The following is a 20,230-nucleotide window of genomic DNA, read 5'->3' as shown; positions in this document are numbered from 1 at the left end:
TAAACATCATCAGTTTTTATATCTAGGATAAAACTATCAGTGTCCATACACAACAATGAAACATTTTCACCATACTCTTTCTTTAAGTCATTATACAAATAATCATACATCAATATCTTTGATAAATCAAGAACTGCTGTTCCAATATAAATTGGTTTATCCATTACAATACTTTCCTTTTTCATATGAATTGCAGAAAAGTTCTCTGAAAAAACCTCTTCTCTCAAAACTTGGTTTATTTATCAATCTCGAAGCTTCTTTCCAAGATGTTGCGAATCTAATGTTTTGCCTGTTTCTAACATTTTCCATAGTCTTTCCAAATACAGCATTATTCATTAATTTATAAAAATCCCCTTCAAATTTTACTTTTGTATTTGCTCTCATATCTGTATTGAATTGAATATAATTTTTCACCCAAGGACTTTGTTTAAATTTTAAAACTCTATGAATTTTAGATACTCTCAATCCTTCTCTCAAAAACTGTTTAAGCTTCTCTGATGCAAAACATATCCCTCTTTATCATAGAATGTTGTTAATAACTTTTCTGTTGATTTACCTTTAATATTAAAACTTTTATGACAATCACTTAACCATTCTTTCTTTGGGGTTTCTTTCTCACATGCAAAAGGAAGATCTTTATGCTTATTATGAAGATCACTCGGGTACCTCAAATCAACTTCAAAATAATAACCTTCTTCTTCGTCATTCAATTCCTCTTGAGAAGAAATAACAATATTCATCAAAGCCTTTTCATAATCCTTTTCTTCCACCCACTCTAATTTACCATAAGGCAGAGATTGAGACATTGCCCATCCATACAAATTATTAGCATCAAAATACATCAAATAATTACTATCTTTTTCACTATCATAATTTGGAAGATATTTATTATTTGCTTTAGCATATCTTTTTGAACATACTTGTGATATTCCACCTCTCTTGGACTTCTCAATCATCAAAAGCATATCAACATCACTGATTAAATCTATATCTTGTTTTGTCATTTTCAACATTGCACTCCAAGCTAAACCAGGAGCTGTGAAATAGTGGGCAGGGTCTAATCCATAACAATTTTTATTATGACAGAGTGATCTAAAAGCTTCAAACACATCAGCTAACAATAAAACATCTGTTTTTAGATGTAAATCATGATATTCTCCAAGGTTCTTTATCTTAAATAATTTCCATATTTCTTGTGCGTGTTTATATTCCTTATCACTTATCTCTTCTTCATAAAGGTTATTATAGAAACTTTCTTTTGATGGAAGTTGTGTTTCTTTAAATCTCATAAATGAATCCATATAATCATAAGGATAAATTTCCTTACTTGTAAGAATTTTCTCTTTACTTTGAATTTCATTCCTTGTTTGAATTTCCTCTCTCGTAAGAATTCCTTCTTTAATCAGAATTTCATCTTTAATCAGAATTTCCTCTTTAGTTAGAATTTCATTCATTGTTCGAATTTTCTTTATAATTAGAATTTCATCTTCAGTTAGAATTTCTTCATTAATTAGAGTTTCCTCTTTACTTTGAATTCTCTCTTTAATCTGAATTTCCTCTTTAGTGAGAATTTCCTCTTTTGGAAAGAATGAATTAAGATTTGGAAAAGAGTCCGTGGAGCTTAGATTTGATGCGAGGTAGGCTAGTGGTGTTCCCATAAACTTGTAAGAATCAAGAAACCGAATACGAGTTATAGGTTTTGTGAATATCATTTTTGGAAATGAAATATACTTTTGACTTGTGTTTGTTATGGCAGAAATATTCCCTGGTGTTTTTGAAAGTTCATTTATAAATAGATGTGTATCATAGTTGGCGCTGTTGTGAAGAAAGACTGGAATAAAAGAAGGTAATTTATAATTAAGATTACAACAGGAATGAGCGGGACCTCTATATTTACCAGTAAGATGACATTGATCCCTAACTTTAGACTCCTTAATTTCCCCCTCACAAATATGACAGATATTGTTCTTTCTAAATTCTAATTTTTCTTCTTTGGTTAATTTCATCGGTTCATTTGTTTCTTTCATTAATTTAGTGAGTCTTATACAATCCTTTTCTAATCGTTTTACAAACTCTTGTGAAGCTTTTTTTCCACGATAATGTTCAAGTTTGTTATACTTTTCTCCAACAGATGATTTGAAATAATAACAGAAACCACAAGGAATATGTTTTTGATATTTATTTGTATATGATTCTTTTGGATTAGGAGAAGCAGTATTAATCTTTTTTAAGGATACACTCAAAATCAGCGTATATCACAAATGGGTGCATGATAGATTTATTATAATCTTCAAAAGAAATCTTTTCACCAGGTTTAGGCATTGTAATTACAGCTGATTTATGATTACTACAATATTTTGAATGTTGTTCTAATCGTTCTTTTGAATGAAATGAATTAAGACATCGCTTACAAGGATATATTTTGTTTGCTGTTCTGAATACCTGAGAAGAGATTAATCTTGATAAATTATTGATGTATGTATAATGTGAATTCTTTCCAACACTAAAATATAAAAGATCAATGTGTGTTTCTTGATTTTTATGGTTGTTTGAAATTTTTAATATTTGAACTTTGTTTGTATCCGTTAATCCATATACATTAATAGAAAGATTATTCTTTTTCTCAAATTTAGGAATATCTGTTAGTAGCATTGGGAATTTAAAATCTTTAATGTCCAAGGTATTCTCATATTTCATATATTGTTTTACTCTTTCTGAATTACATTTTGGTGGATGTAAGTGAGCAAGAACAGACCAGAGAAAACATTTATTATCATTGTTCTTAATATTAACAACTGCCTTCTTTAGTTTTATTTCTTTTGGTAATTCAATATAAGAAGAAGCTTTAAGAGGGTTTGATTTTAGAATGTATATATCTAAAAAGATGATTTTTTTTAATATTGAATCCACTTCCTACCACTGTATTATCAACATCCTCCTCTTGTCTTGATAGTTCTTCATAAACCCCACTATTCAAAAAATCTTGAAATGATGTTATAAAATGAAGATCTGTTCTCATATAAGGAGTTTGTTCTTCATCTTGTCTTTTCATATTCATTTTCACTCCCATATAAAACTTTAAAGTTTTCATTTCTTTTAATGTCTTTTTAATAAATTTTTCAACATCGGGTTTCACTATTACAATTGATTCAGCTATTGATGATGGACCGGGTTCTCCAAATTGAAAAATCCTTATTTTTATATGCCCTTTAAATGCCCCATCAGTGTTTTCAATATAATAGTCTCCCTTTACTTTAAACTCATTTTTCTTGTGTTTTTGTGATTGAAGATGTTTATTATAACTACTCTTCAAAACATCCTTTGAACAGATATCACAATGTTTTCTTTCCAACTCAAGAGGAGATATTTTATGAAACAGATTAAATGTGTGTTTGTTGGTTCGGAGGTGTTTTCTATAATGTTTATATTTGTGATTACAAACATCGCAGTATGTTGTATTCACCATATTTATATAATAAATCTTTGCTTAAACTAAAATTTTCTTGGTGAAAATTTCGTTTATTTTACAGGTGAATCTGTGCTTAAAACCATTTTATCCTCCAACTTTTTCACTTAATAAATACAATGTTTCAAGACACAAAAGACAAGTTTCAATCAATCTCTTCATTTGTTAAAGATACTGAGAAATATGTCAAGGATGTAAAATTGAACAAAGATAAATATAACAACTATTGGATAAAAACTATTATGGTAAATCATTTCCTTCAGTGGATGGGCCTGGTAGAACATCAATTAAAGTATCTCTAACAAAAGTTTCTCCTCTCCTTCTACTAATATATTCAAAACTAGAAAAAGCAATGAAACAAGAAAAAGTATCAAAAAACAAAAATCTTATGGATGAAGCTTTAGAAAGAAAAGATAAGACCATCTGTAATATGCAAGGAGAAATTTGTATTTTTTTCAACAACCCTAAAGATGTAAATCCTGATGAAATAAAGGATGTTAATATATCAAGTGAAATGACATTTCGTTCAATAGTAATTAACGATCATTTTAAAATTACCTTTAATATAAAAAATGTTGTCGTTGAATCTGATAATGAAAAAAAGTATATCGATATCGATGGTAATATACAACTGAAAGTACAGATGAATTTCAGTTTAAGTAAAGTTTTACTTTATAAATATGCTAGACTTTCCTGATTCTCCATATGACAAATTTGAGAATTGTCCTGCGTGTGAAAGACGGGGATTAAACACAGAGTCAAAAGCCTATAAACAATGTATATTCTGTGATTATCTTCTAATTAATGATAATAAAAAATATAAAAAGGAAAATAATTCTTTTAGATTTACACCAAAAATGAATTACTTTACAAGATTGATTAGAGAAATGAATGTAAAGTATGAGGGTGATAACACACCTTTCCTTACAAGGGAAGAAACTGAACGTATAAGAGAAATGTTCAAAGGATTGTTGTTGTATATTATTTATGGATGTAATTTTCAGGGAAATATCAACACAAGATATTGTATAAATGAAATAATGGATTATCTTGAAATTAAACCTGAACTTAGGATAAAATATAGAGTTTCTAAAAAAGCCAATAATAAATTAAATAACCTGTTTTTCAAATATATAAATGAATGATTTTTTACCTATTTGGGAAAATAAGATAAAATTTAACAACCATAAAAATCTCCCAAATTCATTAACATGTCTCATAGTTGGTTCAAGTGGATGTGGAAAAACCTGCTTACTTTTAAAAATGCTCCTCACTCCCAACTTTTTAGATTATGATAATTTAATAATTTTCACAAAGTCGAGTTTTCAACCAGAGTATCAACTACTCTCACAAGGTTTTAATGCTGGTCTTCAAAAAGAAGATATAATCGGTATATTTAAACGCCAAAAAAACCTAAATGATTATAACATTGAAGATATAATTCAACTATTTTGTGATACACAGAGATGTAAAAAGAAATCAAATCCCATAACTTGTATTCTTAGTGATAATACGGATGATATACCGTCTCCCCAAGATTTGGATAAATCAAAAAAGAACCTCGTTATCTTTGATGATTGTGTTAATGAGAGAAACCAAACGGTAATGGACAGCTACTACACAAGAGGGAGACATTCTTCTTGTAATTGTATTTATCTTAGTCAATCGTACTTTCAACTTCCTCGTCGTTCCATCAGAAACAATGCTAATACTTTTATTTTATTCAAGTTACATTCAATAGATATCAATAATTTTTGGAGAGATAATTGTTCTACATTATGTAGTAAAAAGAAATTTGAGGATTACATGAAGCACACGACTGAAAAATATAAATATATTGTTGTGAAACAAGATGAGATATTAAGGGATATATTATTTGTTTTATAAACAATTACATATATAAATGACAACTATTATTATAAATCTTGTGGGTAAATCTGCTTCTGGAAAAAAACTTTCATAAATCAAGGTTCTTGTGTAGTACAAATGAGAATATTGTAAATTTACTTAAAGAACACCCCGTGATACGCATTGTATCAACAACAACTAGAGCAATAAGACCTGGAGAAGTAAAAGGTGAAGATTATCACTATATTTCAGTGGAGGAACATATGCGATTGAGGAATGAAGGTCAAATGTTTGAGGAGGTTTCTCTTGGTACAACAAAATATTCACATTGTAAGAGTGAGTTAAAGAAACTAAAATCTGGTGGTGTTGGGATATTAGAAACTAATCCAGAAGGAACGAGACAAATTATTAAACATCTGAGTGGAGAGAAGATTTTATCATTCGGTTTTGATGTTGATGAAGAAACTCAACGCAAACGTATGAAAAGCAGAGATGCAAGTATTAGTGAAGAAGAAATTACAACTCGAATTAATGTTAATAAAGAATTTGATGAAATATTTAAAGAAAAGGATTTATTTGAACACATCTACTTGAATGATGAAGAAAAGGAAAATTTCCCTGTTGATCTTTACAATTCATTAAATGATATTTTACAATAAATAAATGGATGCAAAAGAAAGAGCAAGAAGATTTAAGGAACATCAAGAGTTGGTTTCAAAAGTTGTAAAACAACAGGAAGACATAAAGAAGAAACGCAGACAGAAACTAACATTTGAAGAAGAAGCATTTGAAAGAAAACAAGAGAAATTTTTTAAACCACTTTTAAAAACTTCCCAAGAAAAAATGAAAGATGTTTCCACAGTTCCCACAGTAGAATATACTCCCAGAAAGCTTCAAATGTTAAAAGATTTCAGTCAAATGACGGAGGAAGAATTAGAGCATATTGGAGAATTAGAATATCATGATGAAGAATTATTTCAACAACTGGAAGAGATTAATCAACCCCCTGATTATATTGTGAATGCTGTTCAAAACAATGAATATTCAGCGGATTCAAAAACCAAAGCAGGACTCATTCCAACAGAACAACCAGCAATATTTCATCTTGTTCAAGAAAAGGTATTGATATTTAATGATGAATTAAGGTTCTTGGGTTCTGCTCAACCCCCTGTTAAACTAACTCCGAGATTAATGTTTCTTCTCACAAAAGATGGAAGACAAGGTTCAACTGTGAGGGATGAATCAAAGTATATTGATAAACCATTGGATATGGAAAATAATGATGATAGAGTATATATTGATCTGCTGAACACTCTAAATTATAAGGTTATTCTTTCTGGTAAAAGTAGGAAGAATGAGAAGGAGAAACACATCATTCAGGCTTTAAGTATCCTTGGTTCAGGTGTTAGTTTTCTTGCAAATGACCCATCACAATTAGTTAATAGACTGTTATTGTTGTTCGGCAGTAAGAAGGCTGGAAATAACAATTGTTTTAATGAAGCATCAGCCATTTTAGACCAGTTGATGAACATGAAAATAATTAATAAATATCAATATAAAGACATTTTATCTCATATTAAATAAGATGAGAAGCACAATCCTTAGTTTCAATTTCACAACAAGCGACCAGACATCTTCATTCCCATACCCACTACAACTTGACACAACAAAAGAATATGAGGCATCTTTATTGTCCATGGAAACTTATAATACCTTATTTAATATAACTGATAAAAATGACAAGTTTAGTTGTAATCCCGGAAGTGGATACAAAACGATAACAGTCCGAAATAATATCTTCCGAAATTGCTCGTCTTATGAAAGAACAGGGTGATGAACCAAAAAATATTGTTATAAACATTCAAAAACATACTTCAAAATCAACGATTAAAGTTAAAAATAACTACAAGGTTGATTTCACAATTGATATTTATTTAGATTTAGAGAGTTATTGGGTTTCTCCTCAAAAAAGATTGAAACTACCGTGACGTTTTACAGTGATAATGTCATTCAAATATCCTCAGGAATAAATTCGGTGTTAATTCACTGTGATTTGATTGATGGTGCTTATAATGATGGAAAAAAAAACAAATACAACATTTTCATTCAGCGCATACTCAACCCCAATTGGTTATAAATTCAATATGGAACCCAAAAATTTGGTTTATCTCCCTGTGTCAGGAAAAACCATACACAGAGTAAATTTTATGATAACCGACCAAGATAATCGTGTGATTTCTTTTAATGGAGAAGTTATATCTATCAGAATTCACCTACGTGAAGTTTTCCAATAAATAAATACGATGGTTATTGTGAGGAAACACGAGTTGGGAAAATATAAAATAATTACAGGGGATGGGATGTTCCTTTCCCCATACTACAAGGGTGAAGGTATGTATCTTGGTAGAGGATACTATAAACCTAAGAGACAAAGGGGTGTTGGACATCAATTTAGAGGAGATGGGATAATTGATACTCTCATGGGTATTGGTTCAACTATTCTTAAACATAAAGATCTAATTGGTTCAACTGCTTCTGCTGTGGGAAATGTAGCAGGTGCTGTAAAGAGTATAAAAGATGCTCAGAAGGAATCTCATAAATTACAAGCAATGAAAGAAATTAAGAAAGGCAAAACTCAGTTGTCCCCCCAAGAACGACAGAAAATAATTCAAATGCTTGGATCAGGGTTTCAAAAGTTTTAAAATCTTTTTTCCTAAATAAATACAAGTATGGAAGCAATTGATAGTATCTATGATTTGGATGATACTATTATTATCTCAAACTCCACTAAAAAAGAAGATTACTTCAAGGTAAATGCAATAACTGGAACAGACTGGAATACGAATGGTACAAAAAGTTTTGAAATAAATAATCAACAAACCTATTTGAATCTCTCCGAAAGTTTCTTGTTGTGTAAATTTAAATTCACTAAAGCTGGGAATAACACAAATGTTACACTTGTAAATGATTTCTTCTGGAAAATGTTTGATAGTGTGCGTTTGTATATTGGAACACAAGAAGTTGAAGCGGTTGATTATGTCTCTGCTGTATCTGAAATGATAAAATTTACACTCTATACATTCAGTGATAGAATGGGAAAGGGGTCTGTCGAAGGTTTTATTCCTGATATGTCAACAGGAACAAACACAGACCCTGGATATACACAAAGGAAAGGAATGTATAATGATGATACAAAAACAGAAAATAGTTTTACTGTGGCAGTTCCTCTTTAAGGTATATTTGGATTTTGTGATCATGATAAAGTTCTGTATGGTCTTAAAATTAGATTTCAACTACAAAGGAATGATAATGATAATCGATTGCTTTTTGGTGTTGCTAGTGCTTTTGGTGAACAGAATAAATTTGTAATTGAGGAGATGAGTTGGTATATCAGTGAATATACTCCTAATCTTAAAACAGAAGAGATGTTGAATCGAAGACTTAACTCAAAGAAACCACTCAGTGTATCATACCTCAAAAGAAGATGTCAACACGTTAAACTCAATCAAACTACTTACACGTGGAATTTGGGTGTTCTGGAAGGAAAGCCACAATATCTGTGGATCATTTTTAAAAAGCCAGATGGTGATACTGCGACTGATAAGAATAATGCATTGAGTGATAATGCTAAGGTGAAACAACTTCGCGTTTCTCTAGATGGAACATTTTATCCACGAGATAGATTGGAAATTAAATGGGAAAAAAATGATTTTGCTGAAGCATACAAGTCTTACCAAAAGGTGTGTGAAAGTAATGGAAATAAAGAACCTATTTTGGATATGACAGCATTTAAAAGTTTGCATACAATCTATGCGTTTGACCTGAGTGCGCAAAAGGAAACTATAAAGTTTAGGTTTTTGACCACAAGAAATTCATTGGTTACATTTTTGGAGTTTTTAGAGTTGATCTACTTATTAATAATTCCAAAATGGCTGCCAAAATATTGAAAATTCGGAATGCAGAACAATATTCAAGATGAAACTCTAACTTTATGTCCTTCCCACTCCCTCTAGCCTATCTATTAAAACAAGTCAAAAGCAATGTTAATTTAATAATTTTAATGTTTACACATTGAAATAAGTTCTGGTTTATGCACAACCATTAATGAAGTGGTGCACATACATCAATACTATTAGTTATGTACACATTGCTGCCAAATAGCCCAATATGTTCCTGACTTGTTTATATATTTTCTTGAATTATCACTCATCCAGCATGCAAGATAACTTGTTCTAAATACTAATATTATTACACAAACTACATAATTTACTGCATACCTACATGTACCTGGATAGTTTTCTAGAACATTAGAGTAAACACACTGCATTCCAATACTAGATACATTTACATTACTACAAACTAGCTCATAAAGTCCAGGTAAAATTGTTCTAATGTGTTGTTGATACATTTTCTTGAATTATCACTCATCCAACATTCAAGATTTATAACATGTTCTAAGTACTACACTACCTATGCTACATACTGCTAGAACTAATATTGCTACATACCTTACATAATACACATAAATCAACTGTAAGAATGTAATGCAAAGCTCAGTCATCTCCACATAAAGTTGTCGAATTCCCGAGAATCACATTAAGCAATTGGATTTTTGCAGTAGGGTGATGTTTTTTCCACCGACAGAATCTGCAACATCTGACCCCAGCCATCCTGCAAGAGAAAGTTGACCGAGCACACTTATCACAAGTACATAATACAGACCAATGGGCAGAAAGGATTTTCCACAATGTTGCCGGTATTAGCTGACCCTGCTCATGCTCATAGCCACAATCCTCTAGTGACTCAACAGTTTCAGGATCAGTATGGCTGTCCAAGGTATGCATGGTAGTGTAAGCATTAAATAATCCACTTTGGATATGAGATAGAAGTCCCTGGCTGGTTGGAGGCAGGTCATGAAGAGAACTACTTTTGTTGAAATGGAACATCTCTGCTCGGAGATCATCGAAATTTGTAACATCACTTCCACTTTTCAGCACCTTCACCAAGTAATGCTCAGCATTGTGAATTAATGATTGAGAGAGGGTTGGTGATCTCCCAAATCTTACCTTTTGTTTGCAGCATTGTTTTCTCTTTTTTTCTTGAAAATCCAGTTGCCAAGAGGAAGTGACATCATAGTTAACCTCACTGTGACATCATAGTTTACTTCACTTCGGTATCCCCCCAAAAATGACATCATAGACTTTCATATCCTTGTAATTTACTTAAAAATGGTCTGAGGGCTTAGGTATGTATTATACACTAATAGGAAATCACATATGGGGAACAATTTGGTCACCTGATATTTGAGCTTGAGCGAAGGATTCAAGGTCAAATAGACCCTCAACAGTGTTCCCTTTGTAAAAAAAAAAAAATAATGTCCTTAGCTTTCTAAAAAAAATGGTCTGATGGCTCAGTTACATATATGTGTTATGAATAAATGGGAAATAACATATGGAATCTTTTGGTTACATGGTGGTTGGCCTCGAACAATGGGGTCAAGGTCAAATGGACACGAACAGAATTGTCATCACAGTATTACCTTTATCGAGGAAAAGCCCATATCATTCTAAACATGGTGTGATGACGAGAAATAAAATATGGAAATATTTTGGAACTTGACCTTGCCCCGGTATGTGGTTGTGCCCCAAGTTCCCCTGCATCTAATTAAGATGAGTGCCTCAATATAGTCTCTGTGGGATTGAAGGATATGCACATCACTGTTTTAGACCATTAATTAAAGCTTCAATGTTAAATCATGTCTACTTTTCATTATTTTGGCAGTCACTTTGAGGAAAATCTTGGGATTATGCTAATTAGATCAGCTAAAAAAATACAAAAATATTACCAATGAATTCCTTGGGGTCAATAACCTATATTTAGTATAAAAAAATCAACTGTCCATGTCATTTAATTAAGGAGATATCATCATTTGATGAAATACCGCAAAAGTGGCCATTTGGGGGTAGGCGTGACTTTGGTTTACAATGAGCTCTGTGGTTATCACATATAGGCTAGTGGCCAAATTAAAAAAGGGGCCTAAAATTGTGAGAAACCCCTACCCACGGTAGAACAAGTCACAACCTATTTGTTCTTGAAGAGGGACGTTTGGGGAGTTAGAAAATCATGGTTGTGAACCTGAGATGATTGCACAACATTTTGAAAATCACGTTAATATATGTACCACTGCAGACTGCAAAAATGGATTTAATCGCCACAGATTTGGGCTCATATTGGCTCATTTATTTGTTAATACTTGTGCGACAAACTCATATTTGGTATCAAAATGTGAGGAATGATAATATATATATATATATATATATATATATATATATATATATATATATATATATATATATATCTGTAAAAACCATTTGTGATGTAACAAAGACTTTTGTGTGACCTACATGTCAAAAATAGTGGAATTTTACTCAACAAATCTGCTTCGGGTTTACCAATAAATATCAACTAAACAATTAATTTCTTCATAAGTATTTGAGTTGCAGTCATACTTGTTACATCAAAATAATCCAAGTTTATTTACCCTTTGAAAAATATATATAATGATATAATTATCACTGAAATGATATAGTTATAACTGAAATCATATGTTGCCCCGCTAATGCTAACCGATAGAAATCCCGAAGCAGATATGCAACGTGAAGAATTGACTTAAGATTCTGACACAATTGTGAAAGTGACTATTATAGACATCATGTTCATATAAGATATTTCACATATGACGATAATGAAGTCATAACATGCACTGTAACTTATGTCCATCTATTACATGAAGTAATACATGAAATACATTTAAAAGTTCAGTCACACTCTTCATCAGTGCTGTCGTCAAAGACAACAGAATAATCAACATTTGGACAATCGTCTGCACTACAGGAGGAGAATTCAGTGCAGGTCAGTCCTGCAGAGATACAATTACATGTTCTGCTCTGTCTTCAGTCATCGTCGGTGCAGCGTAGGTTTTGAAGAACTTTGGGGATGTAAATATCCTCTGAGGCAGTTTGATCAACAGCCACAGACGTGAGGAAACATTTCACCTCATCATAGGACACACAATGTCCTAATTCATGAAGCATGTCAATGAGATGCTTGCTTCCCAATTCATGATGCACCTACAAGCCTAAACCAAGCGTTATTGTGGAGTACACTCGACGGCTCTGTGATATTATATTGTGACAAATGGCGATCGTCCTCAGGTTGTTCTTCATAACACCTTAATCACTACAGCTGGTTACATTTGTGTGTGATTTCTCATTGGTGCGCCACTGAATAAAGTCGTAGAGTGTATTAGGAACAAATTCTGCACAGTGGTGAATATCTGTTTCCTCGACAGGTGCATACATATTTCCAACATGCTCGATATCAGCCATGTGCTTCCTCCAGATACCAGCTGCAGCATGCAAAGTATGCATTTCACTATCTGTGGCTGATGGTACATCATACGGGATGTCTTCATATTCTGGTTCATCAGTCATGCTCTGCAGAATCGTGGCTTTTCTCAGGGCATCACATAAGGTCACACAAGAAGAGCATATGATGTCAGTGTGGCCATCAAATGTTACACAGACTATTTGGTCACCATAATATTTAGTTAATCGCACCTTCAACTTCCAAGTTTTCTACTGTTCTGCATTCGTGGTACCAGTGAAACCAAATATCCAAAGTATTCATCTTTCAGATGAACGAGGGTTGTCACCGTCTTAGTTTTGGAGAACACAGTTTGTTCCAGATAACATTTCAGTTCATCAAAAGCTTCATCATGTAATGTGCCCATTGTTTCCTCTCCTGATTTACAAATTGCAGCAGTGATGTTCCTTTCTGAAATATAGTGTGAATAGCATAACCTGTGGTACTTGGCATTATAGGCGAACAAATCTGGAAAGGCAAGCATGCGCATGTGTATTTTATTGTCTTGTCTTTAGCCAGCTGCTGCCAGAACTTTTTCTCTGGTGGACTGTCCAGTTCCTGTAGATACCGGTGTAAGCTTGTTTCTGGAAGTGTTGGATTTACCACAAATGAAGCAGTTAGTCCTGATGTCAAACCCAGCTGTTTAATTTCTGTTGATTCTTGTGTGTTCTGTTGCCGCAGATGTGCATGGTTGCTGGTCACTCTCACTGGGGGTTGGATGTGGAGATATTTGACTTGCTGGTATACTTGGCCCGACATGATTTGTGGAATGATACTTTCAAAACAAGACTCAATATGTCTTGTTGCAAAGGCCAGATACTTTCGTAAACGTCATCTTTTCTGATTTGATTTGCTTTGAAGATTGCACTGGAACCATTAGATGTTGGGTTCTTTACAACATCTTGCTTTGTATGGTTGAGGGGTTTAAAGCATATGATGCAGTGGTCAGTGTCAATTTTACTACGCTTCACAACAGGTGGTTCCAGATCCATAATTGCAGATCAATTGTCAGCACAAGCATCTGAAATTAAATAATTAAAGATAAGTATATATCAGTAGTTTTAGAAAAAGGCAATCAAGCTCAAAATTGATTTTCTGCAACTGGATATAATATCATTCTTGTTTGGTTAATGCATATACATGTATTATAAATTAATCAATGTCAGTTACTTTTAGGGGGCGTGGGGGGTGACATATGGTTTCGGTAATAACTCTATAAATTCAACTGATTTATCCTTATGAGTTATATTTCTAAAAAGCAGAATGATAGAGGGTTATTTTGATGTAATATGTAGTAATACAACTCAAATACTTATGAAGAAATTAATTGTTTAGTTGATATTTATTGGTAAACCCCAAGCTGATTTGTGGAGTAAAATTCCACTATTTTTGCTTGGTCACACAAAAGCCTTTATCACATCACAAATGATTTTTACAGATATATATGTCATTATTCCTCACATTTTGGGACCAGATTTGTGTTTGTAGCACCAGTATTAACAAATATATGAACTAATATCAGCCAAAATCTGTGGCGATTAAATCCATTTTTGTAGTCTGCAGTGGTACATATGTAAACGTGATTTTCAAAATGTTGTGCAATGATCTCAGGTTCACAACCATGATTTTCTTCTTCCCCAAACATCCCTCTTCAAGAAAAAAAATAGGTTGTGACTTGTTCTACCTTGGGTAGGGGTATGCCACCCAAAACCTCATTTGGCCACGAGCCGAATATCGATTTATTCCCATCTCATTGTGAGAATATGAAAATTGAATTGCTCAGAGAACTTACTCATGAAACTTTTGTTTCATTTTCTTTTTTTAATTTATATTTAATTATATTTAAGCCAAACTTTATCGCTCTACTTACAATATTAAGTCATTCAGAGACCATCAAACTTTGAGCTACTTTCAAGTTGAAAGCATTTTTTGACTATAATTACGTAAAATATGGTCATTTTCTACTATGCACCAAGTTTTAAGAGAATAAATCATGCTAAAATGTGTTAAGCAATGCATAAGTAATTGAAGTAAATCAAAATTAATAATTTGTTAGTGCTCAATCATGATTTATTCCATCTAAACCCAATACGGGCATTTTGGTTCAATTATGGTTTGCTGGTAGCCAACTAGGAATCCAAGATGGACCCTACAGGGAAAACATATTTGATCTGGAGGTGTTACGCTAACTTTTTTTGAAGGTCATGGCATATAGAACAAAAAAAATTAGGGTAACGCTCTAAAAGAGTCACGTTCACAAACACCCCCCCCCCCCCTTACCCTCCCCAGAGCCAGGAGTATATGTGCAGTACATGTGCATAAATTCTGGTCAAAATGAGTCAAAGGTTACTGTCAATGCCAACCAAAACATGTAAAACACCTATTAGGCCACAATTAGAAAAAGTATCAACCAAATTTGTTACGCACAACATTCAATCATTTAAGACACTTAATAGGTCAACTTTTCGAAATTACCAAATTGCTATTTCCATGGCAACTATTGTTAATATGGAATCCACAAGTATGACAATGCCAGGCTTTTGGGGAAGGAATTTTTAATCACAATGCACGACATATTTTTAATCACGAACAATAATTCTTCAGAGCGGACCGCCATTGTCTATAAGGTAAACATATGCCACGGATCATGGTCCACATCATCACTTTATGTTGAATTCCCATTTATACCGATACACACTACAAAACATTTATCATTTGAGGTGAGCCATCTTTGAACCTGTCCGAGACGGTTACCCTGCTGGTTTCAGTTAAAATGCAACTGCTGGTTTTAGTTTCAGTCTATAAAGACCCAGAACCACCCACTGCTAAATAAAAGTACAACTTGCTCCACTGCTACCAGTATAATTCAGCCAATATTGGTTTTAGCCTTTCTTGACAATGTCAGGCAACTCTTTTGGATGGGAATAAATCGATGGATGGCTTTCTGACTCACTCACCTAAATCAGTATTGAGTGGACTCCCACCAATAATTTGTCCCATCCTCTATTTCTCTCCTCATTAAATCAGTCTCACTTACTGTAACTATATCATATTCCTCACTATCGACTTTTGCTTCATCTCCTCCATATCAATATTCCATCTCCTGGCATTGGTAAGGAGTATTTTTTTCATCTTTTCCTCTCCTGTAATTATTTTTTTTACTGCCTGCACTCACGAATTATGTTATTGGTTGCAGTTCCTTCCTTTGTAGCCTCTCCACCTCTTCTCTAACCTAAATAAAAGCCATATTTCCCTCAATTTTTACGACAAAGTTTTCTGCCCAATGGCTGTTTTGCCTCTGGCCCTCATTCTGTAAATGCTCTCTTCTGCCCTTGAAACAATTCCCATTGCTTCCTGAATGCAATTTAACTTTGTTGCTTACACCATTCATCAAATCATAGCTTGACATCAATCACTCCAATCATTAATTATATTCCCTTTCCTATTCTTCAAATAATGGAGGAAAAAAAAAACTTCTTTCAACTTTTTCCTTTCAGTTGATTCTGCAATAACCTCAATGGATTTTTTTTAAAGGGGTGAGAGAACTTTGCATTTAGAGGTTGAAGGATAGTTTATCAATAACAAGTATTTAAGAAAAGATGACATGGATTTGATTGTACTTGTATTGCCTTATGCAGTGTTACGTTCTCCAAAATTATGTTAATATGCCTCTGTGGTGTCAACGATTATTTACTAAAATCAATTTTTCACGAATATTTAAAAAATTTAACGTCACCTTGCCAACAAGTTTAATTCCACGGAAAATGCAGAAATAAACAGCAATCCAAGCAAGCAGTAGCAGTCCAAACAGATCCCAGCAGATTCCCCCAGGATGTGATATTCCCTGGGATATGCGTAGCACCTCCTGGCTGCGGTAGGTTGAAAGTAAAAATTCAGGGCAACATCCCATATATCATGCATGCTGCACTAAAAAGCCGATTTAGCAGAACCGAGAAAAAACATAGCTGAAACCAAGATGCGTGAGTCATTGAACACCTACTTGAAATAAAGTTGGCCTGCAGATGTGCTTTCATTTGCATAAAAGCTCTCATTGTAGCTCGAAATGGCTTGGTTTTGCCATGGAAATGGACTGTGAAAGGACTTGAAGAGGTAGAACATCGACCACACCACGATGATGATGTAGTAAGCATTACTGATGGAACTCACCGTTATTACTACCAAGCCCAAACCTGCCAAATGAAGTCTCAAATAAAGTCAAAAGATATAATTCACAATGTCCAAAACACCTGGAACAGTGCAAAAAATTTATTCACAATATATCATATAACGTAGCTTGATGTGTGAAATGATGTGAAAACATACACTTGGCTCCACACCAACCAAAAAAAGGACAAATAATAATATCTTTCAGGATATTCATTTTGTAATCCCTTTTTCATACTTTATCTTTTATTTGTTTCATTGTCATATTTGGATAATTTGAATGCACACATCACATTCAATAATAAAGAACACATTGCCTGCTCTCTTTTTTACTTCTTTTTATTCGCTCTTTCATGTTATTTGTGCTTGCCTCAACGACGTCTACAAAATAATAAAACAAAAGGAAATAAAAATTGAAATATGATGAAAAACCAAGGTTCTGCCAGTTTGTTGCGAACAAGTGCAAGCCATTTGCATCAACAATCTGATTGGTACTGCTCATGATGCTCACATTTTAAGTTTTTTCAACATCCAAAAGTAGAAAGTTAGGAAGTGTCAACTTTTGCATACAAAGAGAAAATTCTCCACTGCATTTTCCATCAACTACTTGTACTCTCTGAGAAGTTGAACTGTACTAAAATGCAATAACTGACAAGGTGGTGTGTGATTGATTCGTCAGTGTCTGGACTTAGAGGACAGGTTTGAAATGTGGTCTGCCCAAAGGGGTCACATCTGATGGTGAGGTGGAGGTAGTAGCTCAAGACCCTTTCCTCCAGAATTTGGTCAAAAAGAAAGAAAGAAAGAAAGAAACGAGCCCAAAAGGAGTATTTTAAAATGGCAGGATAAATTTTTGATAGTTTGGGGTTGAACATCATCTTTCAGGTATCAGAGCAGCTCCTGATCTTTTCTATTTCGGGTTGTCATGTCTGGAATTGACACTTTGTTTGATGCCCAGGATCTTGACTGATAACTGTGATGACATACCAGTTCACAAATTAGGAATACAGGTTAAATTTGGGATGTTTTTGAACAATATTCATATGTAATATGCAGACATTCGGTGCATACCTTTAAACAAGGGGCAAAATTGAGACAGCATGTGGTACGGTCCCCGGCGTGAATATTGCCCCACAGCCATCTCCATGTAAAGCGAGGCAATGCCACAGAGCAGGAGCATCAGCACGTAGGGAACAAGGAATGCACCTTTTGGACAAGTTCAGAAATATTCCAACAAATCATAAAAAAAGTAGTCACTTTATTTTCTCATGCAACTTCGCATTCCTTTCACTTGTATGATAACCTTATGTCATTTATTTAAAAAGTCAAGCAACTCCTGATGGATGGTGTGAGGCGTAACTGAAAATGTGTCTATTTTGCCACTGTGGCACTTTTGAAAGGACATAGTATTGTGATTGTTGTACCACAGGATCATTAAAGTCAATATGATTGCAGGCAGGACTGCTAAGAAAGGTAAAATGGTGTTATTATATGACTAATTGTCAAGGAGGTGAGGACACACCCAGTGAGGGGCCTTATATTTCTTGTCCATGCACTGGGCTGGGAGATGCAAGGGTGATAAGTGGAGAAACGTAAGAGAAAGGGGAATGCTCAGAAAGAGAAATGAGGAGAAAGGATTGTTAGAGGATTGAAGAGAAAAGCAACATCGATTTTAAATTAGTTTAGGGCACGATATGTATGGAGCATATGGGGTGGTGACAGGGTTTATATTTTTCTTTCTTTCCAAACATAATAAATACGCATTATAAATAATGAGGATCAGTCAGCTAACAATGATAAAAAATAATTTTGGATGAAGAAGTCCTACCTCCGCCATTTTGGTAACAGAGATAGGGGAACCTCCAAATGTTTCCAAGTCCAACGACACTGCCAATAGTAGCCAAAAGGAATTCCACATTGTTTGTCCACGATTCACGTGGCAGGGATCTTCGATTTCCACTTTGTGGTCTTTTTACCTGACCCTCTTCAGTCGTCACAGCCACATCCATGTTCACAAACGTTGTTTGATTGCAGGCTTCACACAGTGCTTGAAAATCCTTGAAATTCCTGGAAAAATGAAATCGCATTTTTCAGTACTAGAAAGTCCTAAAAAAACTTGTCCAAGTCCTTGAAACACCTGGAAACATTGAGAAAATTGCACAAATATCAATAATCTGCCAGGCTTCTGGTTAGCATTGCCAATTCTGCCAGCCTCTTTAAGAGAACAATACCAATTATAACTTCCCCCAGAGATTTGCAATTCAAGCCATGCCAAAATGTTTTCTCACTTTCAAAATCTGCAATGGTGGGTCATCACATGAAAGGTGTTTTTCCGCAATAGTTCATCATTTGAAGGCACAGGCCAAAGAAAAATGAGAATCCCAGGAGGAAAGATAGATGGACATGAAAACGGTCAGAGAAGTAAATAAATGGAGTACACTCATAATCTGATGTAACGAACACCCACATTCATTAAATAAAATCGAATCAAAAATGGCCAAGAGTGCATAACATGAGGTTGCCTGTGAGATATTTTAAAAGCTGGATCGAAAATGCTCCACCATGAACATGTCTTCAGTTCACAGCTGTGGCACCCAGTGGAGAAGCGAAGCATCCAGCTGCCAAAGAGATAGTGTTGGGGTGCTTTGGACTTGTCACGGTGCCAGGGACTTCAGCATTCCATACATGCAGTGGAGAACATTTGATTGAATTGTTTTACGTGTGCAAATGAATAGTTTTCTGACATGATGTCAGATTGTACATTCATGATGCATTTTTGTAAAGAAAAGCCCCAATTGGAAAAATTGGAAAATATACATTTTTTCAAGGCCCTGGACAGAACGAACAAAAGAGACTGTCTTTTACAGATAACACTTTTAGAGAACACAAGAGACTGTCACCAACTTTAAGATTCCCCAGGGATTTACCATTAAAGCAGTGTTGAAATGGTTTCAGTCAAGACCAAGACAAGCGTCAAGCACTTGGAGCTAATCCTAATCCCATCGCCCCCCCCCCTTTGCCAAATTATTCCTGTTCTTCTATTCTCTGCCCATAACCATGTGTTAATGGCATCTGGTGTGGACTTTACTGCCTCACAGAGGTTTTGACTAGACACATATACATGTAATTGTAAATCAGCAGGATGCTGCCATGTAGTTGGTAACTCAGACATGCAGTGTGTACTGTACTGTTTAAAAAAGCCCAGATACTATACGTGCTGCAGATACCTCTTTCAGAATGTTTCAGATTTTTCCACCATTTCAGAAAGTTTCTGAAAAGTTTCAGATACCTCTCCTCAATCATCTGGCAGTCTTTCATTTTAAGACAGTT

General features: G+C 34.0%; 1 protein-coding gene across 1 annotated transcript in view; it reads right to left on the bottom strand.

The window, feature by feature from the left end:
* The window catches only part of LOC147011059 (sodium-dependent proline transporter-like), a 162,100-nt gene extending 143,191 nt beyond the window's left edge, over positions 1-18,909 (bottom strand). Inside the window, exons 1-4 of the mRNA XM_085860584.1 lie at positions 18,729-18,909; positions 17,972-18,106; positions 16,740-16,929; positions 16,476-16,608 (exon numbers count right to left, since the gene is read on the bottom strand). Coding sequence (XP_085716710.1) covers positions 16,476-16,608; positions 16,740-16,929; positions 17,972-18,106; positions 18,729-18,909 — 639 coding nt within the window. The remainder of the gene's footprint in view (positions 1-16,475; positions 16,609-16,739; positions 16,930-17,971; positions 18,107-18,728) is intronic.
* Positions 18,910-20,230: the final 1,321 nt, after the last annotated feature.

Source organism: Eptatretus burgeri, chromosome 16 (assembly GCF_056783735.1).
Source record: "Eptatretus burgeri isolate ZD-2024b chromosome 16, Ebu_testis_v1, whole genome shotgun sequence".
Lineage (NCBI taxonomy): Eukaryota > Metazoa > Chordata > Myxini > Myxiniformes > Myxinidae > Eptatretus > Eptatretus burgeri.
Note: the sequence above shows the minus strand (reverse complement) of the source record. Positions and strands in the feature narration are given on the sequence as shown.